The following is a 25,956-nucleotide window of genomic DNA, read 5'->3' as shown; positions in this document are numbered from 1 at the left end:
ACCAAAATGCACATAAGAAGGTGACCCCAGAGAGCACTGTCACCTGAGCAGACAGGGCCTGCTCTTCCTCCAAGCCTGGAGGTAGCACGTGCCTGGCTCCTATTCCTGCTGGAGCCCAGAGTGGGGCCCTGCGCTGGAAACTGCTAGAAAGGGAAAGGAAAAGAAAGCTCAGGTTGGAGGAACTTCGAGGTCAGAAAGCGGAGGGGGCGGGGCCTGGGCTGGGTGGCTCATGCCTAGAAGCTGGGAAGCTGAGGCAGGAGGTTGCCACAAACTCAGGCCCGCCCAGGCTAACAGAGTAAGATCCTGTCTCAAAACACCAAATGAAACAAAAACAAGGAAAAAGTAAGTGTGGGGAATAATAAACTAACTCAGCCTTTGTAGATGGTGGGTAATCTGATACACATATCAGATGCCTCAGTCATAAGCCTTCTCTTTGTATCCATTGACTTCTAGAAGTTTCTCTTAAGAAGACGGGAGAGTAACAGGATAGTCAGAGTTAGCAGTAGCAAATGATGACCCAAGGGTTTGGGGATTTAGCTCAGTGGTAGAGTGATTGCCTAGCAAGCGCAAGGCCCTGGGTTCGGTCCTCAGCTCTGGAAAGAAAAAATGACCCAAGAATTTAAGGAGTGGGGTGGGGTGGGGGTGGAGTGGTGGGGGTGGGTGGGTGTTAGTTAAGCAGATTATAACCATCAACAAATGATGATGTATGTAGATGACTAATTAATGCTATTCGAGCTTGGGGGTGTTTCTCGGAGGTACAGTGCATACCTGGCATTTCTAATGCCCTAGGGTTGATCTCTACACCACAAAAATTTAATAACATTGTCAGGCAGTGGTCCACACCTTGTTGGTCCCAGCACCAGGGACGCAAAGGTAGATGAATCTCTCTGTGAGTTCGTGGCCAGCCTGGTCTACAAAGTGAGTTCTAGGACAGCCAGAGCTGTTAAACAGAAATCTTGTCTCAAAAACCAAACCAAAACAATAATAGTAATAATAAATGTTAAAAAGTGGTAAGTAGCTGGGCGGTGGTGGCATACACCTTTAATCCCAGCACTCAGGAGGAAGAGGCAGGTGGATCTCTTTGAGTTTGAGGCCAGCCTGGGCTACCAAGTAAGTTCCAGGAAAAAGGCGCAAAGCTATACAGAGAAACCCTGTCTCGAAAAAACAAAAACAAACAAACAAATAACCAAAAAGCCAAAAACCAAAAACCAAAAGTGATATGTAGTTAGTCCTTTGTATTCATGGACTCCATATCCATTAATTCAGCCAAGCACTCTGTGAAACACTTGAACAAACTGCTTCTACTGAACATACACACTTTTTACGCTGCCACGATTTCTTAAGTGTAACTATTCATATAGCATTTACGCTGTGCTAGGTGCTACTAATAACTTAGATGAGTTAGAGTTTATGGGAGTGTGTATGTAGGCTACATGTAAATACCAACCACTGTACATAGGGACTTAAACTTGCAGGGATTTGGTACTCCCAAGGGTGTGGTAGGGCCTAGAACCCATCTCCTAGCACTGTCGTTGATATCCTAGGGGCAGATGTATGGAGAGCTGTCCAGTTTCAAAGTTACAGGTGGTGCATTAAGTCTGAAGGGCAGATGTCCCTAGCTGATGGACCACTGACGACCTTCCAGCCATCTTGAAAACATCCTATTTGAAGAGCACTTTCAGGTACACAGGAAAATTGAAAGGAAGGTATGGAAACATCTGACATGCATGCCTGCCCACTTCTGATATGCAGCCACACAGAGGTCGTTGTTTACAGTGAGGGCTCTTTGTTACTTTTCTAGTTACGGGTCATCCACAGAGCCCACCGTTAGGCTCCACTCTGGGGTGTGAATACATGTCTTAGCAAATGGAGGGAACCTCAGATCCACCCTGTTTTTCCTGCTTATCTGTACTTATTTTTGTCAATAAAATGATTATGCAGAGGGAACAGGAAGTGGAAATGAGATCATATGGGACAGGGTGGGGCAGGAAGCCCAGCTGTCTTTCTCACTGGGAACCCCCGGAAACTAACTAGTTTGGCTTTGGGTTTTGGAAATATGATGCCGAGACACTTTTCTCGGTGCAACAGCATGAAATACATTTGCGAATTTAAGATGCTGAAACTCTCTAGGATAAAAATAGCTCAGGAAAAAAAAATGCTTAAAACTTACAAAGCTAAAAATAAAGCTTAGCTGGCAGGGCACCCTGGGTGAGCGTCGGGTCCTCTTCTCTTCCCCATGGTCTCCCTCTCACCACCTTCCTGCTCAGGTTGGATCCGGAATGGGGTCATCCCGGTCCAGCACAAGCCCTGCACTGTTGCCTGGCTTATGTTAAATTTGAACCATGGCTTTTGTGGTTTATGCAGTCACCGGCTCTCTCCCTAAAATTACAGCTATAATTGGACATCTGCTGTACACTTTCAGTAACTGGATATAACAGTAACTTGAAAATCTTGCAACAGTGTCTGGGTGGATTTCCTTTTACTCTTCCTGCTTTAAGGCATTTTGGAAATAATATGCTTCCTGGGTTGAGTGGCACCTGAAAGTGGCTTCCTGGGGCACTACAGACCCTGCCTTGCAACCTGTCTATTCTAATACAAGAGTGGTCTCCTTGAGGAGCAAGTGCCAAGGCTGTGCTGGTGGTATGTGGCCATGACCAGTCAAATGTGGGATTTACATTGAAGCTCCCTACAATTCAATAATGTTCTGATTTCTTGGTCACACTAAGCACACTGAGCATGTTCAGAGCTGCCCAGCAGTAGTTGGCAGGCTGACAGCGTTTTTAGTACTACGGAAGGGTTATAGACATTGCTTTACCTATGCCACTCTATCTATACAATCAACACAGACATAAATTTAAGACCAGTCTCCTGTCCTCTATCCCTGAATGTCCAATCTCTGGAAATCATGTGATCTCTTCTCTACTCTCAGCCCTGGAAGGCACCCATCCAGGCATTAAGGTAACAGCTCCCAAACTTCAGCATGTATCAGAATCACTGGAAGGCTTGCTAACATAGGCTGACGGGACATGGGCAGAGTTTCTGATCCCCGTGGCATGGGGCAGGATCCAGAGTTTGGATTTCTAAAAAATTGGAAGTTTAGACTGCTGGTCAAGGTGCCGAACTCCAGAGCCCACTGCACGGAGTCAATGAGAACTTGCTGGTTCCCATAAAGAACTGCTAAAATTCACCTCAGGTCACAGAAATTAAAGACATAATTTCCTTGCTCTTTTTGAGACAAGGTCATATGTCATCTAGGTCGGCTTCTAACCCTCCATGTAATCAAGAAAGACCTTGAACTCCCAATCCTCTTGCCTCTCTCTGCCACTCACATGTTGGGTATTACAGAACCAATGAATCTCAGAACACACAGCTTCTTTCTAAACAGGAGTTTTGCCTTGTTAGTAGTAGCACACCCAGTAATGCTAATTACGGAACAGCATCCACTCGCCGCCCCGGAAGCTGCAGCGTACAACAGTTCCTGCCTAATATTTTATATAGAGGCAGAATGAAGTAAATCTGGAAAATGGTAAGTTAAGATGGAGCCTGGCTGGTAGAGTGTCTCCTCAGCATGCACAAAGCCCTAGGTCCAACCCTTGGTGCTGCACAACCGTGTGTGGCAGCACTCATCCATAATCCCAGGACTAGGGAGGCAGAGGCCAGAGGACCACACCCGAAGCTCCAGGTCACCTGGGATACAAGAGGCACGGTAACTGGTGCTGGTCATAACATAACCATCTCCACTGACTCTTGTTTCAAAGACTTACTATAGAGTTACGGTGTTAGCAATGCTATGCTCAATGGCATAGCCATCAGAGTCCAGAAATAAACTTTTGCATCCTATTTAATTAGAAGAATTTTCCTTTTGTTTGCTGAGATGGGGTCTCGTGTCACCCAAGCTGGCCTTGAACTGGATATGGAGCTGACAGCCTTGACTCCTGGGCTTCCAGCCTCTACCACACAGTGCAATAGGCCTGGATCAGCCCTTTCTTTCTTTCCAGACAGGGTTTCCTTTCCTGGAACTCACTCTGTAGCCCAGGCTGGCCTCGAACTCCCAGAGATCCACCTGCCTCTGCCTCCCGAGTGCCGGGATTAAAGATGCGCACCACCACCGCCTGGCTGGAAATGATTCTTAAAGTGGAAAAGGGTTCTGTTCTCTTAGGAAGGGAAGCAGAGGGGATATAAAAACAAGTGTGTGGGGGGGAAGTGTCCTGAAGGACAGCAACGTGCACGGAGCACTCAGTCTTCTGAGAGCGGCTCTCTGCTGCTTAGACTTCCGTCAACCCGACACAAGCTAGGATTATAGGATTATCTGGGAAGAGAACCGTAATTGAGAAAGTGTGTCCATTATCAGCAAGCCTTTGGTAAATTTTCTTGATTGGTGATTGATTCGAAATGCCCTGCCCAGAAGTGTGTGTGTGTGTGTGTGTGTGTGTGTGTGGTGTGGTGTGTGTGGGTGTGCACACTGCACACCATCATTGTGGTTCTGGGAACTATAAGAAAGCAAGCCGCTTGGGGAATCGACAGTGGTGAGGTGGTATGGCAAGAGTGAAGATCCATCGGAAGTAGTAAATGAAGATGAGAAAATCATCCGAGAGCTAACTTTCCAGGGTCTGAAGACAGAATACCCAAAGTCACCTCAAGAGGTACAGAGGCTTGGCAGTCATTGAGGAGGATGCTGACCAGAGGATTTGGAGTGACGTTCTAGCTCTTAAGTTAAAAGGCCTTTCTGATGAGAAAGATAGAGGAGATGTGCCAGCGTGGTTTGTGTGTCACAGGAGCCCAACAAACAGGAAATTGCCAACAAACAAATACTAAAACATTTCAGATGGTGACAGGAGAGTTGAAGAAAAGTAACGCAGGTGTGCTGGTGATCTTGACAGAAGCTAGAAAGAGCCGAGAAGAGGGATCCACAACGAGAACTGCCTCCATCAGACTGTCTTCTGGACAAGTCTGTGGGGCCTTTTCTTGATTAATTATTGATGGGTACCCCTGAGAAAATAGTCCTGGTCTTTATAAAGAAGCAAACTTCGTGAGCCGTGAAGAACAAGCCAGCAAGCAGCCTTCTTCAACTCTTCCATGGCCTGTTTCAGTTCCTGCCTCTAAGGTCCTGCCTTGGGTCCCTGCCCTGACTTCACGGCAGACAAAATAAACACTTTCTTTACCAAGTTGCTTTTGGTCAATGTTTGAACCACACAGATAGAAACCAAGCTTCTGTAAAGATGTTTGGACTGTGTAAAATGGATAAGAAACATTAATCTCAAATGAGAGAAAGCAGGGAAACCCTCACTGGAAAAGCAGTATATGAGTACAGAGCTGAAGATGAGTAGGCAAGTGGTGGGGGAATCACAGCAGAACATGCAAGACGAGGAAATGACCACCTTAAAGGCCTAGAGGGGAACATACGTCTAAGGGTCCATAGAGAGAATTAGTCCAGTGCAACCAACCAGATGAAGAGATAAGAGGAACCAAGGTCACATAGCAACTTTAAAGACTACTGGATAATTGCTTTTATGGTGATATGGAGAGAATTTAGAAGATTTGTTGTAAAAATAAGTTTATAATGCGCTCTTCAGTTTGGTTAGTCTTTGAGGAATATCGAGCGAGAGATATTGAGACCATGATTGGAAAAAGCACAGGGACAAATAGCCAAACGAATGGAAACACATGAATTATGAACCAAAGGCTGTGGAGCCCCAAGCTGGATCAGGCCCTCTGGATAAGTGAGACAATTGAATAGCTTGAACTGTTTGGGAGGCCCCCAGGCTGTGGGACCAGGATCTGTCCTTAGTGCATGAGCTGGCTGTTTGGAACCTTGGGCCTATGCTGAGATACTTTGTTCAGCTTTGGTGTAGGGAGGAGGGGACTGGACCTGCCTTGGCTGAGTCTGCCAGGCTGAGCTGACTCCCCAGGGGAGACCTTGCCTTTGAGGAGGTGGGAATGGAAGGTGGGTTGGGGGGGAAAGCTGGGGGGTAGGAGGAGGGAGGACGGGGGAATCCATGGCTGATATGTGAAATCAAGTTAATTATAAAATAAAAATGTATATATTGGGGTTGGGGATTTAGCTCAGTGGTAGAGCGCTTGCCTAACAAGCTCAAGGCCCTGGGTTCGATGCTCAGCTCAAAAAAAAAAAAAAAGTATATATTAAAAAACTAGTGGAGCAGGCCAGTTAGCAGCGTTCCTTCCTCCATGGCCTCTATTTCAGTTTCTGCCTCTAGGACTCTGCCCGAGTTCCTGTCCTGGCTTCCCTCCGCCATGCAGTGACCTGAGAGCTGTAAGCTCCCCAGGTTGCATGCCGTTTACCACAGCAATAGAACCCGACTAAAATAGTCTTTAGGAAGAGCTAATGCATATACGGGTTTGTAATGCCTATGATGAGCAAGAGGGACAGCAAACCGGCACCATTTATTTTAGCTTTTACATGTGAATTACACTGACACACACCACTGACACACATCCACACGACTCACTTTCCGGAAAACTGGGTTAAAATCGTTTTTTCAGTCATTAGACTTACCACTCGGCTGAAGTACTCATCTAAAACTTCCACAAAATTGTGTATGAATTCATAAATAGCCATTTCATTCTGAAATAAAAGAAGGGTGTAATTAATTTCATCATGCCCTCAGTCAAAAAAAAAAAAAAAAAAAAAAAAAAGAAAGCCCAGTGGGTTCTAAGGTTAGAGCACATGGTTCAGTATAGATTCAGTATAGATGTGTGAGCAAAGCAGCATCCCAGTCACTGGTATGCAAAGGACCTGTAGCTGCTCATGGAAAGATCTTACTGAGGTGAAGGATGGAGCTCAGCTGGTACAGTCCTTGCCTAGGATGCTGCCTTGCATGCATGAAGCCTTGGGCTTAGTCCCCAGCAGCATAGGAACTGGGTGTGGTGGTGCATGCCTGTAATCCCAGCAGCCTGGTCTACAAGAGACACTGTCTCAAAATAGGAAAGGAAGGAAGAGAAAAGACACAAAAGTGAAGATGCTTTTTTTTGTTTGTTTGTTTTTTGAGACAGGGTTTCTCCGTGTAGTTGGAACCTGCCCTGGATCTTGCTCTGTAGACCGGGCTGGCCTCAAACTCACAAAGATCGGCCTGGCTCTGCCTTCTCAGTGCTGGGATTAAAGGTGTGCACCACCACTGCCCTGGCAAAGATGCTTATTAATGAATGAGATACAAGAATCCTTAACCACTAAGATGTTTGTAGTCCAGGATGAATCTGGCCAAACTGAAATGTCAGAGCACAGATTAGAGGTGTGAGCTCCATTCCTTAACCAAGTGTCTGAAGCAATCTCCCAGCTTCTTCAATAAAAACAGCCCACTGAGCTACACAGAGAAACCCTGTCTCGAAAAAACAAAAACAAAAACAAACAAACAAAACAAACCCCAAAATAAAAAACAAACAAAACCCCCCAAAAACCAGCCCACTGAGATTTCAAAGGCTTTTAAATATGCAGCCCTCATCTGTGGTCTCCATGGCCACAGGTGCTGGCCTCACTCCTTAACAAGGCAAGTCTCACCTGAGACACAGCACAACCATGCTTATATTTTGCTGTGACTTCTGATATGTCAGTCATGTCTTCTTTTCCACATGTGTGTAATGTGCACACGTGTGTACACATTTGTTATGAGTATGGGCACACTTATTTACTTATAAAAAAAAAAAAAGCCAGCAAGAGGGCTGGGGGGTGGGTGGGAGGAAAGCACCTGTCACCAAGCCTAGTGACCTGACTTTGCTCTCCAGGACCCATATGAAGAAAGGAGAGAGTCAATTCCTGCAGGATGCCCTCTGACCTCCACATGCATGCTGTGGTCCAAATAAATCACATGGAATAAAACAGCTGGGTGTGGTGGAGCATGCCTTCGATCCCATCACTTGGGAGGCAGAGCCAGCCAGATCTCCAAGAGTTTGAGGCAGTTAGCGCTTCATCAAGTTTCAGGTTATTCAAGGCTCACAGTGAGACAGACTTTAGATAGATAGATAGATAGGTAGGTAGGTAGATAGGTAGGTAGGTAGATAGATAGCAACAAAATAAAAACTCAAACAAAAAACTGAAAGAAAACAAAAATAAACAACAAAACCCCCACCCATAAAAAGGAAAGCATTTTATAGTTTTATGCCTCTCTAATTGTAAGCTGGTCATCTAATCCAAGAAGCATCTACAGTTTTCTCTTCTACCCAGCTCTCCAGCCTCAGTGAGCCCAGATACTCTGGAAGAGGCTTACTAGTTCTTGGGGAGCAAGCAGGAAGGAAACTTGAACTTTAGGAGAATGGAAGTCTCACATCATCCAGGGGAGTGATCTTACCTCAGTGTCGTTAACTCCGACCACAATGAAGAGAGCTGCATATTGCCGATAGATCAGTTTAAAATCCTTATATTCAATGAACGAGCACTAGATGAAACACAGTTAGACATGAGTGTCTGGTTGACAGAGGTTTCTTCACACAGCATGCAAAATTCCTAGGTGACAGTTTGAGTATCTGCCAACACACCCCCAGAAATTTAGACACTGAAATGCTAAACAGCTTTTGTTGGCTTCTGACAACATTCAGTGGTTACTCAGGAGCATCTTTAGGAGGAGGAGAAGCAGTCTTGGAAGAAGACCCAAGTGATCACATGGATTCCCCTTGTGCTTTTTTTTTCTTTCTTTTCTTGGCTCCCTGTGGTGCTCAGCCAGCAAAGCTAATGAGTAACTAGCATTTGAAAGCGCTTTAATGTAAAGGTGCAGGGACATGAGGATGGTCTTCCTTCTGCCTTTCCATGAATTCTTGGGAAGCAATTAGATCTGCTCAGTTCTGTACTGTTGAGTAGCCATGGAAGAACCAGCTAAGCAATCTGATCCCCTATCACCCATCCATCGTCTACCTATATGTAACTTCTTTTTCCTCTTCATGAAGAGAACCAATGTAGATTATTTTATAAATTATGTAATGGTGGCATTTGCACGGCAGATGCTAGACAAGATTTTCCATTGTAAACACTGCTTCTTATGAATTAATAACTAGTTTACTACCACGGACCTGTAGATAAAACAACTCCTTTCTCATTCATCTGTCTCCTTCAGCCTCTGTACAAAGGGTTATGGGAAGTCCCCGGGCAGATGGAAGGCTGAAGGCACAGTGGAAGGCTTCAGTGTCAGGGTTTGCTTGGCCACATGTGATCGAGCATGAACTTAGTGGCTTTTTGCTACAGGATATATTGTTCTTCGGCACCCAATGTATCTGGGAATGAAGCTGCACCTTTTGACTATGGAAACCCCTCCATGGAGAGGGTTCTTAGCAGTCTATATAACAAGGAGGAATTTCAGGGGTTAATATAAAATTAGGATAGAGCCAAGCATGGTGGCTCATGTTTTAATCCAAGGCTGAAACAGGGATATCTCAAATTTATGGGCAGCCCAGGTTCCAGAATGTGGGGCTGCCTTAACTAAAAAAAAGCAAATAAACGGGGTTGGGGATTTAGCTCGGTGGTACAGCGCTTGCCTAGCAAGCACAAGGCTCTGGGTTCGATCCTCAGCTACACACACACACACACACACACACACACACACACACACACACACACACAGCAAATATACATACATAATACAGAATAAAATAGAAAGCCAAGTCAGGTGGTTGCCCAAGCCAGCAGTGGAGAGGCAGAGGCAGGCACATGTCAAGTCCAAAGTTAGCTGGGGGTATAAAGCAAGACCTTGTCTCAAAAACAATAAACTAACTAGTAGCTAGGACAGAGAGGCAGTAAGGGCCATGCTGTGGCTTCCAGCTCACAGGAGGGCCAGTGAGGCGTTGGTTAGTTGGACCTTTCAAGGAAACACACCTGTCTGGAAGAACTGAAGATTTTCTGTGTTTGTTAACATGATTGTTGACTTCTACTATGTGTATGTGTGTGCCTGAATGTACGCATGTATGTGTACCACATGTGTGCAGGAGTCCTAAGAAGCCAGAAGGCAGCATTGGATCCCTGGGACTGGAGCTAAGGATAGTTAGGAGCCACTGTATGGGTACTGGGAATCAAATCCTGGTCTCGGGCATGAGCAGCAGTTGCTCTTAACCATGAGCCATCTCTCCAGACCACAGTTACTTGGTTTTGTTTTGGCACAGAGTCTTATAGCCCATGCTAGCCTTGTGCTTGTTCTATAGCTCAAGCTGGCCTTTATCTCACAGTCCTCCGGTGCTGGGGTTACAGGTATAGGTCACCATGAACGGCTGAGGAACAGTTTTCAGTCTCTCAAGCATTTCTGACATAACAAAACAAAAACCAAGCACATCTTTGGACAGAATTAAACTAAGCTGATATTATGATACTCTGGTACCCGATGCCAAAAGTCCAGTGTTTCCTTCCTTCCTTCCTCCCTCCCTCCCTCTCTCCCTCCCTCCCTCTCCCTCCTTCCTTCTCTCTCTCTCTCTCTCTCTCTCTCTCTTTCTCTCTCTCTTTCTTTTCTGTTTTCTTTTTTGGTTGTTTTGAGACAGAGTTTCTCTGTATAACTACTCTGGCTGTCCTAGAACTCACTTTGCCTACCTTTGCCTCCCAAGTGCTGGGATTAAGGGTGTGCGCCACCAATTGCCTGGCTTCAGTGGTTTCTTTTTAAGATAAAATAATTTTAGAGTACCCTCAAAATCCACCAATATCTTTATTCCAAAGGGTGAACTTCTGTAGAAATGCTGTTTAAATTACGGCAGGCTTGTCGACTGTGGGGAGACTCCAACAGGTGTGTCTCTCATGCATTTCCCACATGTGGTGAGAAACACAGGTCCTTAATAGTTCCTATTTCCATCTCATGCCGTTGAGCAGTCTGTACCCACAGCAGGCCAAAGGAGTAACTCAAAGAGGAGCCAGGAGAGATTGCAACTGGAAAACTAATTTTGAAGCCAAGGGAAGCACATTTGTAACATGCAACTTGTGAGTGTTGATGCAACTTAGTATTTTATGACAGCTGATGCTCCCTCTGGCAGCCTCTCAAAGGGTGAGATGGAGGACTGGGAGGAGATGGGTGATTCTGACTTTGGAACCGTTGTCCAATGCTTTCTTCTCTCTCTCTCTCTCCCTCTCTCTTTCTCTCTCCCTCTCTCTCTCTCTCTCCCTCTTCCTCCCTCCCTCCCTCCCTCCCTCCCTTTTTTTTTTTTTTTTAAAGATTTATTTATTTATTATATATACAGTGTTCTGTTTGCATGTATCCCTGCAGGCCAGAGGAGGGCACCAGATCTCATTACAGATGGTTGTGAGCCACAATATGTGGTGCTGGGAATTGAACTTAGGACCTCTGGAAGAACAGCCAGTGCTCTTAACCTCTGAGCCATCTCTCCAGCCCCTGTCCAATGCTTTCTAATGGAGTTGCCAATTAGGACTTGTATTAAATAAATTCTCTAAGTATTTTGCAAAAATGGACTAATTTTTTTTTTTTTTTCAGAGCTGTGGACTGAACCCAGAGCCTTGTGCTTGCTAGGCAAGTGCTCTACCACTGAGCTAAATCCCTAATCCCCAGATTTTTTGTTTGTTTGTCTTGTATTTCTTTGTGTAGCCTTGGCTGTCCTAGAATTAGCTCTCTGGACTCAGTTCTTTGAAATGGGCTGCAGCGCAGCAGGCTGGGAGAGCGTGAGAACCTGAGGCCCCTGCACCACAAAACCATTCTTTATAATGCTAATGAATGTATTTAGCCTCCAGGTTCTGGCAGGAGGAATAGATTTGTTATTTTGTATAAACAGTTAACTTCCATTTTCCTTATCTACATAATTTTTAAAAAGTGAGTTCAAACTAAGTTTGTTTTTAAATCACTGGTTCTGGTATTTCGTTGGTTGTATATTTACAAAAGACGGTCAGCAGAAAAGAATTACTATCCACATGGAAATCGTATTATTATTATCCTCTGGCACCATATGAGTCTGAGTCTTCGCTGCCATGCCAGTCATCTGACCTTCCTGCTTTGGCTTACAGAAAGCCACCAGCCAGTCTCAGACGCTGCCCAGAGTTCCAAGGGCTGAATTCATGAGAACAAAAAAAGAAGATTATGTCTACAAGCAGGAGTAAATTTAGCAGCCACTTTATGATAGACTAAGACAGCTATCCTAAATAAAAACCCAGGACTTTCCTGCTTGCCTTGTTATTGTCTTACAGGGATGGCAGGAGTCACGCTTCCTTTCATCCACCTTTCTCTTCAGTCCAGTTTCCCCTGGTAGCCCTTGAAGGGACACAGTGCAGAGACGATCATGGTCCTTGAGAGTTGCCTAACAGGGAGGACAAAAAGCGGCAGACACTTACCTGTCCGCTGGCTCGAGACAGACAGCTCTTGATGACCTCTGCTTCTAGAAGAGCCCGTTTATTGATCTCTGCGTGCTCATAGTACTTAGACAGCCGGGTCTGGCCTTGTTTGTTCACCATGAGGAAAAACTTGATCATTTCCCCGCTGGCCAGTTTCTTTCCAAAGATAATGAAAAGTTACGGCTAGGGCTGTCTGCAGCTTCAGCCTGGAGAATAAAGGAGCAACAGAAGGCAAGATTACGTTTCTCAAAGATTCACCTTAAGTCTGTTCTACAGAAGAGCTGGAGCAAAGAAATACTTGACACAAGCAATATTCACTCCTAAGAACTCCATGAGGTTTAAACAAATAAGAACCATACACGGCAGCTGGGCGGTGGTGGCGCACGCCTCTAATCCCAGCACTCGGGAGGCAGAGCCAGGCAGATCTCTGTGAGTTCGAGGACAGACCTACAAATCGAGATCCAGAACAGGCTACACAGAGAAACCCTGCCTTGAGGGGGGGCGGGGGGGAAACACCCAATTTGCTCATTCCTAGCATTTGGGAGGCTGGGCAGACTGAATTGGAGGCCAGGCTGGGGCAGCTATGAAACCCTGTTTCAACCTCACCCTGGATGGGGGGAAGGAAGCAAAAAACCAAACTTGAATCAGGAATGGTGATGTAGTCATGTGTCCCTGTGTATGGAAGGACGAGGGACAAGACAAGAGGAGAGTTCAAGGACAGCTTGCACCACAGACCAGAGCACAGCTCTGTCTACAAACGAACAGATTTCCAAGATATTTTCCCCTGGAACAAGGTCTCACCGTGTGGCTCGGGCTGGCTTTGAACTGACATCCTTCTGCCTCAGCTTCCTGAGTGCTGGGATTGCAGGTGTGTACCATATGATCTGTTCCTAAGGATGTTTATCTTCCCAGTCCTTTTATTACTACTTGGTACATCACACTATATTATAGCCAGATGTGTAGCTGAGGCAGGAGGATGGTGAGCTGAGGCCAGCCTGGCTACCTAGTAAAACTCTATATAAAACACAAAACCAAAACCAAGAAAATCCATTCTATTTGTATTTACAATAAATGAATGAAATGGCATACAATGTTGGGTGTGGGTGGCGCACGCCTTTAATCCCAGCACTTTCGGGAGGCAGAAGCAGGAGGATCTCTGAGTTTGAGGCCAGCCTGGTCTACAGAATGAGTTCCAGGACAGCCAGGGCTACACAGAGAATCCCTGTCTTGGAAAACAAAACAAAACAAAAACCAACCAAACAAAAAGAAATGGAATCAAGCAAACCTGGTCTGTATATAAGTCTGACTTATTTGTAAAAGTCAACTTTGATATATACTTTTCCATCTGCAGTCACGTCAGCCGTCATTTTGGCGGCTGTAATTACAAAGCTCCGTTTCTTCCTCTGCTGTCAAAGAGACTGACAAGGAAGGGCAAAGCAGGCAGGAGCATCACCCTGTGGTCCCCAAGCACCGCCTTAGCAACAGCTATTTGCCAAAACACCACGACTAAGCAACCTGAGGAGAAAACTTACAACTTCCAGGTCACACTCCATCACTGAAAGACGGAGGACAGGAACCAAACCAGGCCAGGAACCCGGGGCAGGAACTGAAGCAGAGCCGATGGAGGAGTGTTGCTAATGGGCATGCTTCCCCGGGGGCATGCTCTAGCTTGGGCTGAGCATGGTGGCACACACCTTTAACCCCAGAATTTGGGAGCTAGAGGCAGGTGGATCTCTGTGAGTTCAAGACCAGCCTGATCTATATAGTGAGTTCCAGGAAAGGCAGGGCTAGGTAGAAAGTCCCAGTATCAAACAAACAAACAAACAAAGACTCTACCTCACGTCAAGCTGACATAGAGCTAGCCACAACAGATGTTTGGTAAAGGTCATAAAAGATTTATAGAAGATCCCACGGGGGGGGGGGGGGGGGGGGGGGGGGGACGACAAACAACTGAGTTGTCTATGAATGTAAAAGGTATCTGTTTGTGAGGCATCCATGTCTGCTCAAGAGTGGAATTAAGTGCCTGTAAGATGACTCAGCATGTAAAGGTGGCTAAAGATGACCTAGTTAGATCCCTGAGACCAACAGGCTGGAAAGAGAATGGTCGCTTGTAAGCTGTTCTTGACTTCCACATGTGTACTGTGGCATGATTGTGTGCTCACACGCACACCTAACTGAATAAATGCAATACATTTTTTTTTTAAGAGTGGAATTAAGATTCTACAACAGAGGCTGGAGAGGTGGCTTGTTATGCCTGTGTCGTGAGTCCCCCAGAGACCACCAGGAGTCCGGAGTTCGTATGCAAAAGTAAAGAACATTTGTTGACAGCTCAAGCTTGGGCTTCCCGTCCATTCTGACACAGCAGCTGGATCAGGGAGAGTGTTGAGTTCAGCTATGGCAGGGTTTTTAAGGAGTAAAGGATGGAGGGTAGGGGAATTCCAGTTTAGGTGGAAGTTGAACTCCTGATTGGGCAGGAGTGAGGTACCAAAAATCTTACCAAAGAGGGACTGGCACTGGCATTGCTGCAAGGAAATTGGCAACCAGAACGTAAGTGATACATAAGCTATCCTTTATGTCTTAGAGTATGTAGTACTTGTTTGTCTCGATTCTGGCTGGTCCCCTGCAGGGGCTGTGGCTTTTCCTGGTTATTGTAATGATGAGGCCTAGTCCCAGTATTGTTAGTCTGCAGCCTGTCATAGCTGCACTAATGTTAAGTTAGGCCTCTTCATTGCCCCCTCTACAAGTAAGTAGAGAGGACACAATCATGGGACCTGTGGGTCTGGGAGTTCTAGGGGATGATATGGAGATTGGAGGACCATGAGTTGGACTCTGTTGACTCTTTCCTGAACAAAGGCCATCAGACTGTTAATCAAGCAGGGTCTTAAGGTCAGTAAGAGGATGAAGGTTAGAGGTGGTCTGGCTAGTGCTGGGAGTAGGGTGGTTAAAGACCAATTAAAAAGACCCTCATATCATCTAGACTGTCCCTGGATCCCCTGTTTTTTGTGTTTAATATCCATTTTGTGTTGAGGGGAGAGCTAGACCATCATATAGTACCCCTTTCCTGCATTTAGGACCATACTATGAATGCATGGGGTCAACCCAATGTTGGGGCCCATCATCCAGATGGGGCACTGAAATGAGTTTCATTCTACACGGTTAAGGTTTTACTTTTGCCGGACTATCTCAGAATGACTGACATGTATGCAACAGGTTTCCCCCAAAGGGAATTTGCCCTTGACTTGGCACTTTCAGTCTGTTAAGGGGTCATGGATGACGTATTCTCCTCTGTAGCTGCATCCAGCTACAACTGGGGTGTTGGTCGTCAGGGTCCAGGAAGGCTGAAAGGCTAGTCAAAGGCTGGGCAATGGGGCATTTATCAGGAGCATCTGATTAGCTGCTCCTGGTGAAGGGACAGGGAGCAACCACATCGGCTGGACTGGTTCACATCGGCTTTCAGCAAGTCCAGAGCTCAGCAGCTTGCAGTCCATAGGTGCTCCCTGGATGGTGTCTGCTAAACCTGCTGAGACAAATGTAGACTAAGGACAAAATTTAGGAGCTTAAAAGAAAACCTTCTATTTGGAACTTTTGTTTATCGGGAGTCCATTTGACCTGTGACAGGGGAATTTAGGCCTTACGATCTTTTTGACTCTTTGTAACAGCTGTCTCAGGCTCAGTTTTTAAACGTTTTTTATTTTATTTATTTATTTTTGTTGTTGTTTTTCAAGACAGGGTTTTTCTGTGTAGTTTTGGTGCCTGTCCTGGATCTCGCTCTGTAGACCAGCTGTCCTTGAATTCACAGAGATCTGCTTGGCTCTGCCTCCTGAGTGCTGGGATTAAAGGTGTGCCCCACCTCAGGCTCAGTCTTAAATGGCAAGGAATTTATTAGTGGATAAAAACTCTCTATAGCACAAGAAATTTGTCGTAGGATCCTGGAAAGCCGAGCCATGGTCCACACTGTTCTTCTGCCTGGGTCCATCTCAGCGTCCAAAAACCACGAGGGAGGGTTAGGGATTTAGCTCAGTGATAGAGCGCTTGCCTAGCAAGCACAAGGTCTTGGGTTCGATCCTCAGCTCAAAAAACAAAAACAAAAACGAAAACAACAAAACTCCAAAAAACCAAAAAACAACAACAAAAAAACCACGAGGGAGCTGGGCGGTGGTGGCACACGCCTTTAATCCCAGCAGAGGCAGGCATATCTCTGTGAGTTTGAGGCCAGCCTGGGCTACCAAGTAAGTTCCAGGAAAAAGGTGCAAAGAGAAACCCTGTCTCGGAAAAAACAAAAACAAAAACAAACAAACAAACCAAAAACCATGAGGGAGAGAACACCTCGTAGGAGAATCTCAGTTCTTAAGGGTCCTAAGAGGCCAAGCCCTAGGGGGATGAACTTCAAGGTCATAGGCAGGTAGAACCGTTACTTGCTCCCTCTCTAGGGGTTGTGCTTCAAGGTCAAAGCCAGAGCAGCTACCCACTACATACACCTTTGTTACTTACTGGAAAGCCCTGGCTAGATAGGCATCTAATGACCTTTTGGGCAGTTCAGAATGTTGTGTTACCATCCAGAACCAGAGAGACATTCATGTTCCATCCTTTGACCAGTTACAAAGACCTGCAGTTTTTGAGAAAAACAATAACAGCATGAAATCTGCAGGCAAATGGATGGAACTAGAAAGTATCATCCTGAGTGAGGTAACCCAAACCCAGAAGGACAAACAAGGTAAGTACTCACTCAAAAGTGGATTCTAGATATAAAGAACAAAGAACAATCAGACTGCAACCCACAGAACCAGGGAGGCTATGTAGCAGGGGGGACCCTAGGATGACTGTGGCTTATAGTGAGTTTTGGTTTTGCTCAACTACTGGGCAAGCCTCAGTGAAACATTTGACAACTGGAATGGGAATTTGTACTGTATCAAGCTGATAATAGAAAAATAAATTTTAAAAAGTGGGAAAAAAAAAAAAAGAGTGCCCTAGTTCATTTTCTATTGCTGTGATACACATGACCAAAACCAAGTTAGAGGAGGAAAGGGTTTGTGTAGTTTACACACCAGGTCACAATACACGATTGAGTTGAAAAGTCAGGACAAGAATTCCATCAGGATAGCAACTCCAGCAAGGAAGAAACTTGACACAGAAACTATGGAGGAATGCTGCTGATTGCCTTGCTCCCTCTGCCTCCTGCTGACCAGCACTCTCAGACAACAGCCCTTCTACGTCAGTTAGCAACCAAGAAAATGACCCCAAAGACACGCCCACAAGCCAATCAGACTGAGGCAATTCATTGAGGCTCCCTCAGATAACCCTGAACTGAGCTAAACTGACAGCAGAAGCTAACTAGCAGAAAGGGTAACTAACCACTTTCGGATTGGACTTGATGCCCGCTTCACAGGAGGGAATTTACACCTAGTGTTGCAGACTCAGCCAAAAGTTGATAGTGGGTAGGTGGTTTAAATGTAATAAGCCCCCATAACCTCATAGGAAGTGGCACTGTTAGGAGGTGTGGCCTTGTTGGAGGAAGTGTGTCACTGTGGGGGTGGGCTTGAGGTCTCCTTTGCTCAAGCTATGCTCAGGGTGACACAGTTGCTTCCTGTTGCCTGCGGATCAAGATGTAGAACTCTCCGCTCCTTCTCCAGCACCATGTCTGCCTGCATGCTGCCGTGTCCTGCCACGATTAAAATGGACTAAACCTGCCGGGTGGTGGTCCCAGCACTCAGGAGGCAGAGGCAGGTGGATCTCTGTGAGTTGGAGGCCAGCCTGGTCTACAAAGCGAGTTCCAGGACAGCCTCCAAAGCTACAGAGAGAAACCCTGTCTTGAAAAATGGACTAAACCTCTGAGCTGTAAGCCACCCAATTAAATGTTTCCTTTATAAGGGAAAAAAAAAAAAAAAGACCTGCAGTGTCCCGAGCTGCTGCTGAGGAAGGGGGGTCCTGAGGATGGCTAGACAAGCCAGATTGTTGCCTTGTTCCTAAAAGCCCCTGTTACATCGTTTACTCCCCCAAAACCCAGTCCCTCCAACCTCAAGCCAACTTTGCCCTGCTTCCTCTTCTACAATTTCTCTTTCAGCTGGAGTCAGGTTGAAATTCTCTTTTTGGTAGCTAGAGAGGTGGCTCAGAGGTTAAGAGCAGTGGCTGTTCTTACAGAGGTCCTGAGTTCAATTCCCAGCAACCACAGGGTGGCTCAACCATATATGATAAGATCTGGTGCCCTCTTCTGGAGTGCAGGCATACATGCAGGCAGAACACTGTACATAATAAATAAATAAATCTTAAAAAAAAAAAAAAAAGCAAAACAAGCTGGTCAATGGTGGCACATATCTTTAATTCCAGCACTTGGGATTTTGAGGCCAGCCTGGCCTACAGAATAAGTTCCAGGACAGCTAGAGCTACACAGAGAAACCCTGTTTAATATTGTCCTGAGTGAGGTAACCCAAACTCAGAAGGACAAACATGGTATGTACTCACGCATAAGTGGATACGAGATATAAAGCAAAGAACAATCAGACTGCAACCCACAGAACCAGGGAGGCTATATAGCAGGGGAGACCCTAGGATGACTGTGGCTTATAATAAGTTTTGGTTTTACTCAATTACTGGGCAAGCCTCAATCAAATATTTCACTATTAGGATAAGAATTTATACTGTATCAAGCTGAAAATAGAAAAATAAATAAATTTAAAAAAAGAAAAAAAATCCTCTTTTTTATGAACTGTGGGCTTTCTTTCTTTCTTTCTTTCTTTCTTTTTTTTCTGAGACAAGGTTTCTCTGTGTAGCTTTGCACGTTTCCTGGAACTCGCTCTGTAGACCAGGCTGGCCTCAAACTCACAGAGATCTGCCTGGCTCTGCCTCCCGAATGCTGGGATTAAAGGCTTGTGCCACCACCGCCCCACAAACTGTGGGCTTTCTGAATCAAGTGCCATGGCACAGGTCTGGGAAGTCTCACAGCTTGGACCCGTTTGTGGGCTCCCTGCCTCCTCTGCCTAGGTTCTCAGGACCTGGCTCCAGGCCAGAGGCTTTCTGGATACTCTCTCCTCAACTGAACAGGCTCAGTCTTTAAGAGAACTTGCAGAAGACCTGGTTTGGTTGCCAGCACACACCCGGCAGCTCACAACCATCTGTAACTCCAGCTCCAGGAGATCTGATGCCCTCTCCTGGCCTCTGCAGGCATCAGGGACACGTGTGGCACATATACATACAGGCAAGCAAAACTCTCTTTCTCTCTCTCTCTTACACACACACACACACACACACACACACACACACACACACACATTTTAATTACAAAAAAAGTGCCTCTACAATATGCTAAGCCCTACTGAAATAGGCAGATTGCACAGGAGAATTCTACCTTTGGCAAAGGAGTGGTTCTGTGACTAACCAGAACCCCAGCCAAGTAACTGAGGCTGAGGCACACCGTCACAGAGAGAGTCTGCTGAGGCACACTGTCACAGAGACAGAATGTGTCAAGACACACCATCATAGAGAGAGTGTGTGCTAAGGCACACAATCACAGAGTCTGCTTCGCTGTAGATTGGGCAAAGTAGTTAGTTACATCAGCTAGACATTGGTAAGAACTTTTTGCTGGGGATTTTATCCAACTGAGATTAAGGGAATGTGTTACCTAAAAACTTGAATTTTTGGATGACAAGGCTACCACATTGGGCTTTCCTACATGCCTGCAGTGTTCCTCCAGTTTGCCTGACCTGAACCCCAGGGGACAGCTGCTTCCTGCTTTAGAAAGTGAGGTGAGGTGACTCGCAAAGGCCAAGGGTCTGGGCTGCTACAAATGTTTACTCTATGATTGTCTACTATCACCATTTCCCTGTTGAGCTACAAATACATTATGGGATGGTATTTGCTGGAATTTTAGTTGCCGCTCCCCACAGTGCTAGGGACTGAACCTGGGGCCTGCAGGCGCTAAGCGAGCAGTCTGTGCCTAAGTGCAGCCTCAGCCCATGCCCTCAGCTGCACTGTACCTTCTCTCTGTGCACCTTTTACTTCCTAAGCCCCGACAGACAGGTGCTTCCTACAACAACCTCGAGTCCTGTGCTATGAAAGGCGAGGCGCGGTGTAGTAAAGCCTGGGGTTTCACTGTTCATTCACTGAACAGAACAGCATGCCATCTAGACCGGTTCCCCCGGGACATGATGGCTGGGCCATGTGGGAGGCCTGTGGTCATTCACTCCCTTTTCCAGGGAGAGAGACTCACTGCTGTGTGTGGAACTGCCACACATTCTGTGGTGGCTAGTCATAGGTTACTTTTATTCTCCTTACAAATAATTGCCAGTAGCCAGGGTGTGGCAGGGCATGCCTGTGATCTCAACACTTGGGAGGTGGGGGCAGGAGGGTCAGGAGCTCAATGTCTTTCTCACTGTTGTGAATTCAAGGCCAGCCTGGGACACATGAGACCTTTGGGCAAAACAGATAACAATAACGAGAAATTATCATCCTTTCAGTAAGGTTATTTTTATTTTTTATTCATATAATAATGCATCTTTACTTTTATTTTTAATGTGTAATTACGGCACATGCCTGTAATCCCAGCACTTCAGAGGCTGAGGTAGGAGACCCAGGAGTTCAAGGCCAGTCTGGGCTAAATGAAACCCTACCTCAAACAACAACAACAACATACAAACAAATTGGACTAAGTGATTTATTTTTAAAGTAGTAGAACTAGTTGATTAAGACAGGGAAAGGCCTTCCTTGAATGGGAATTGGCCAGTTAGCAGGAAAAGACTGGGCTGAAGAGCCTCTTGGGACGTTGTCATTCAGGGGTATGGATGCCAGTGGCTCTTGTTCGCTACTGGCCCTCCTCCACCATGCTAGTCCTGTTCCTTCCTCCAACCAGCCTTCCCTTCCGCCTCGGGACACGCATTCTCTGCCACCCTCTGCCACCCTCCTCCTCACTCCCTTTAGACGGCTTCCTCCCTTCTCAATCCTCTCTCTACCTCTGTGTCACACATGGGTGCACGCACCCTCCCCCACACCCACCTACACTCCCCCCAACCCCACACACACCCACACACACCCCCACACCTACACACACACACACACACACACACACACACACACACACACACCCCTACACACCCCTAGATTCTGCACATGAGGAAAAACTGCAATATTAGTCTTTCTAAGTCTGGTTATTTCTCAATAAAAGTATTCTTTATTATTTTTTAAAGATTCCTTTATTTGGCCAGGAGTGGTGGCACACACCTTTAATCCCAGCACTCAGGAGGCAGACCTCAGTTCCGAGACCAGCCTGGGTTACAGAGTGAGTTTCGGGACAGCTAGGGCTACACAGAGAAACGGTGCCTAAAAAAAAAAGATATGGCATATATATGTGCATACACGTACACGCTCAAACAAAATAAAAATTAAATAAATTATAACCATATACTTGTATTTCAATGGCTAGGGAAAAAAACCCAACTATTTTAACGGGATACCCATGGTTAAAGTTTTGCCTTTAAATGTCCTGGTTGCATTAAGTGGTAGAATAGGATGGAAAATGACCTTGCTGAGATGTTACGTCCAGGGACCCATTGCTTCCACCCTCCAAGGCCAGCATTTCCTCTCCCTGACTTGAAGAGTAAGGATGGCAGACAGGCACATCTGATTGATACTCTCAGGTTTTCCAAAGAACAGTCTCCAGCACTTGCACACTCACATACAGTTACAGGACTGCAAGAGTGCGCGTTCAGGAAACCAAACAGGGCTCCACTGTCACTGCTTTAGAATGTACAATGCCAGGATAAACAAGACACTAGGCAAGTGCTCTACCACTGAGCTACATCCCTTTTACTTTTTATTTTTATTTTTTGGTTTTTCGAGACAGGGTTTCTCTGTGTAGCCCTGGCTCTCCTGGAACTCACTCTGTAGACCAGGCTGGCCTCAAACTCAAGAGTTCTCTGCCTCTGCCTCCTGAGTGCTGGGGTTTAAGCTAAAATGTTTTTATCATGATGACTTTGAGAGATTTCTTACATGTGATCTAGTATAAGGTCATATGTATATATGAAACAGAGGATCACGAAAACATATTTCCTCATACTGTGTGTACTATACTTTGATTGCTGTGGGCACGTCCACACACGCCATGGTATGCATGGGTAAGTTAGAGGGCAACCAGAAGTTGGTTCTGTTCTAACATGTGGGGTTTGAGATCCAACTAAGATTGTCAGGCTTGGTGGCGAGTGCCTCTGCCCACTGAATCTTTATCCAGCTCATTGGTCTGCACTCTGATTTTTCTTTTTTCTTTTTTTTTATTTGGAGCTAAGGATCGAACCCAGGGCCTTGTGCTGGCTAGGCAAGCGCTCTACCACTGAGCTAAATCCCCAACCCCCTGATTTTTCAAATGGCATTTTGTTTTGAAAAAAATGTAGTTGAATGGTATGGTATGGTATCTCAAGCCTAGAATCTCAGGCCTCAGGAGGCTGAGGCAGGAGGACTGACATGAGTTCCAGACTAGCCTGATCTAGAAGAGACCCTGTTTAAAAAAAAAAAAAAATAGAAGAGCCAAGCATAGTGGTGGTACATGCCTACAATCAGGGGTGGATCTCTGAGTTCAAGGGCAGTCTGGTCTACCGTCTGGTTTGTAGCTTAGCCAAAGCTATACAGCTAGACCCTGTTTCATAAGAAAATAACAAAGGAGAAAAGAAGAAGGAAAAAATGGGGGGCGGGGGGAGGAGAAGAGGGAGGGAGAGAGAGGAGAAGGGGAGAAGGGAGGTGGAAGAAGGAAGAGAAGAACCAGGGACAGTGGGGCAGCACCTGCAGACATGTGCCAGGCACGTGGTACAGTGTGTGACCTGACATGTGGACAGCTGAGGTCCAAGGGGCTACACAGTGATTTCAGGCCAGTTTGTGAGACCTTGTCTCAAGAAAATGAATAACAAAGGAAAGGGGAGAATGAGTGTACGTGTGCTGGGATTCACCTAAAGGACCTCTCATCTAGCCCAGTAGCTCAGGAAGTCCTGTGGTTTGGTTCTCTTCCTTCGTTCCAGGGTCTGGCTCGCATTGCTCCTCCGAACTCCACTGACATCTGGCTATAACCTGTGGAGCCTATGGTACTTGCATTATCAAACGGAAAAACAGCTATCTAACAGAGTGGAGGCAAAGATTAAGTGAAACAAATGGTGTAATTCTTGTAACAGAGTTAGCATGCTGACTTATTTTAAGGCCTCGCTATTTAGCTGATGATGGCCCTGAACTCAAGATCCCGCTGCCTCAGCCCTGTGCCGACTGCTGCACTATGGCATCCAGCTGTGCTGACTTTAAGTTCCTCCCTTCAAGTGGACTGAATAAGAAAAGACTGATAAGATCGAAAGAAACAGGTACAGGTCTGTACTTTCTTTTTTAAATTTTTTTTAATTAAAAAAATTTTTTTTTGTTTTTTAAAATTAGGTCTGTACTTCCAAACCTTCATTAGTCTTTTAACTTGTTATACTTTCCAAGTGTGACCTGATAGATTGTAAAAACAACAAAAATATGACAGTGATTCTCTGCCTTTAAACTCAGCTGTTCCAGTCTTAAGAACTTAGCTAAAACATAATTAACAATGAGCCCGAAATGTCTATTATGTAAGAGTGAGATGAGGGAGAAGGCTTCTTGTTAAGTGAACACAACCTTGATGTCTTTGACAATTTAAATCCAATAGTCAATACAGGTATGGTGGGTCATTCTCGTAATTCTAGCACTGGGAAGGCAGAGGCAGAAGGAAGATTGTGAATCCCAGGTCAGCCTGGGTTACATAATGAATTATAGGTAAGCTAGGGCTATGGAATGAGATTCTGTTTCAAAATGAATAAAATGAAAACAGAAAAAAAAAAACCCAAATAGAGACATATAGGCTATAGACAAGAATGCAAAATGTATAAAAATAATGAAAATATAAAAACAGAATATCATATTTTACATTCACATGGATTACAGTTATATGAAAGAGATATCTAAATATAGATTAAAAATAGAGCAGACAGATAAATCTTGAAAACATTAGGTGAAGGAAGTTAGTAACAAAAGATGGCATATTATGAAACTATATTCACAGGCACATCTAAAGAGACAGACGATTCGGGGTTTTCAGGTGTTAGGGAGTGTTTTAGTTAGTGTAGTATTGCTGTGATGATACTCTGTGATGAAGGCAACTCTTATAAAAGCATTTAATTGGGTCCTTTCTTAGTTTCAGAGGTTAGTCCATGATCATCCTGGCAGGAAGCTGGCGGCAGGCAGGCATAGGACTAAGAGCTTACATCCTGATCTGCAGGCAGGCATGCCGGCAGGCCGGCAGAGAAAGATACTGGGCCTGGGGTGGGCTTTTGAAACCTCAACACCGACAAGACCACGCCTCCTAATCCTTCCCAAATAGTTCCACTAAGTGAACTGCAGGCGTTCAACTATATAGCCTATGGGAGCCATTCTCATTCAAACACCAGGGGGAGTTAGAAGGTGATTTCTCAAAGGCAGGAATTTGTGCTAATGGTGGCACAATTATGTGAGCCCAGGGAATGCCATTCAACTTTTACAGTATGTGAAATAAAGCTATTACAAGAAGTTACAGGCAGACTGATCAGGCAGTCTGGAAGATCTCTCAATGGCCAAAGCTGTAACTATTTGAGCAACACAGTATTGATTTATCTGGTGGTTAATATTGTCAACTTGATAGGCTCTAGAATCATCAGAGAAAGAGGCGTATGACAGATAGATGATGGTACTTAGGTTAACTGGGCAGTACCAGTCCCTGGGTTGGGGTCTGGGCAGACTACAAAGGGGAAGGCAGCGGTGCAGCAGCGGCAGCATCCATTGCTCTGTGCTTCCAGATTACAGATGCAGCCTGACCAGCAGCCTTAAGCTTCTGCCACCAGGCCTGCCCTGCCACCATGGATCATCCAATGTGGGCCAAAAGAATTTCAGTAACAGGAAATGTAACTAAAACACACTGTAACACAAAATACGAAATACACATGGACACAAATACATTATAGAATAAATAGACAGCTAACTCAGGAAATGAAACAGACCATGCTGGTGCAGGGCTTACAGGTACCAGCGCTGTTTTGAACACTTGACCCATCTTCTGGCAGTCTTTCTAACTTCCCTGTGAGCTCCAGACTCCTTATCTCCCATTTACAAATATGGAAATATGCTTGCCAAAGTTATATGACAGAGGAAGGATCCAATTTTTACCGGTCTGGCTTCAGTCTCTGTATTTCCTCCTGGATTCATTTATCTCTGTGTTTGTCTAAGGCCGTGATTCTCAACCTTCCTAATGTTGTGACCCTTTAATGAACAGTTCATCATGTTGCAGTGACCCCCATCATAAAATTATTTCATTGCTACTCTTCATAATTTGTGATGCAAATATCTGATATACAGGATACCTGATAAGCGACCCCAAAGGGTCGTGACCCACAGGTTGAGAATCAATGATCTAGGCCTAAAGCGTAGTCATTCAGCTAGAATGATGGTACATATCCATATCCTCGGCTCAGGAGTTCAAGGCTAGTCTCTGCTACATGGCAAGTTAGAGGCAAGGCTGAGCTACATGAGACCCTGTTCCTTACCATCTCTCTCCCCTTGAAAAAAGAACAAATAACTTAGTCATTTAGTGATGGCCATAATCAGATCACAGGTGCACATTTTCCACACTCCATTCACTAGTATAAAACTCCCAGAAATGGGAATGTAGCTCAGCTGTAGCATGCTTACCCAGT

At 45.4% G+C, this 25,956-nt stretch overlaps 1 protein-coding gene across 1 annotated transcript in view; it reads right to left on the bottom strand.

The window, feature by feature from the left end:
* Ap4s1 (adaptor related protein complex 4 subunit sigma 1) overlaps positions 1 to 25,956 on the bottom strand; it is a 43,646-nt gene that overhangs the window by 8,927 nt on the left and 8,763 nt on the right. The window contains exons 2-4 of the mRNA XM_036206418.1: positions 12,254 to 12,459; positions 8,301 to 8,387; positions 6,515 to 6,583 (exon numbers count right to left, since the gene is read on the bottom strand). Of these exons, the coding sequence (XP_036062311.1) occupies positions 6,515 to 6,583; positions 8,301 to 8,387; positions 12,254 to 12,391 (294 nt within the window). The 5' untranslated portion in view covers positions 12,392 to 12,459. The remainder of the gene's footprint in view (positions 1 to 6,514; positions 6,584 to 8,300; positions 8,388 to 12,253; positions 12,460 to 25,956) is intronic.

Source organism: Onychomys torridus, chromosome 14 (assembly GCF_903995425.1).
Source record: "Onychomys torridus chromosome 14, mOncTor1.1, whole genome shotgun sequence".
Classification (NCBI taxonomy): domain Eukaryota; kingdom Metazoa; phylum Chordata; class Mammalia; order Rodentia; family Cricetidae; genus Onychomys; species Onychomys torridus.
Note: the sequence above shows the minus strand (reverse complement) of the source record. Positions and strands in the feature narration are given on the sequence as shown.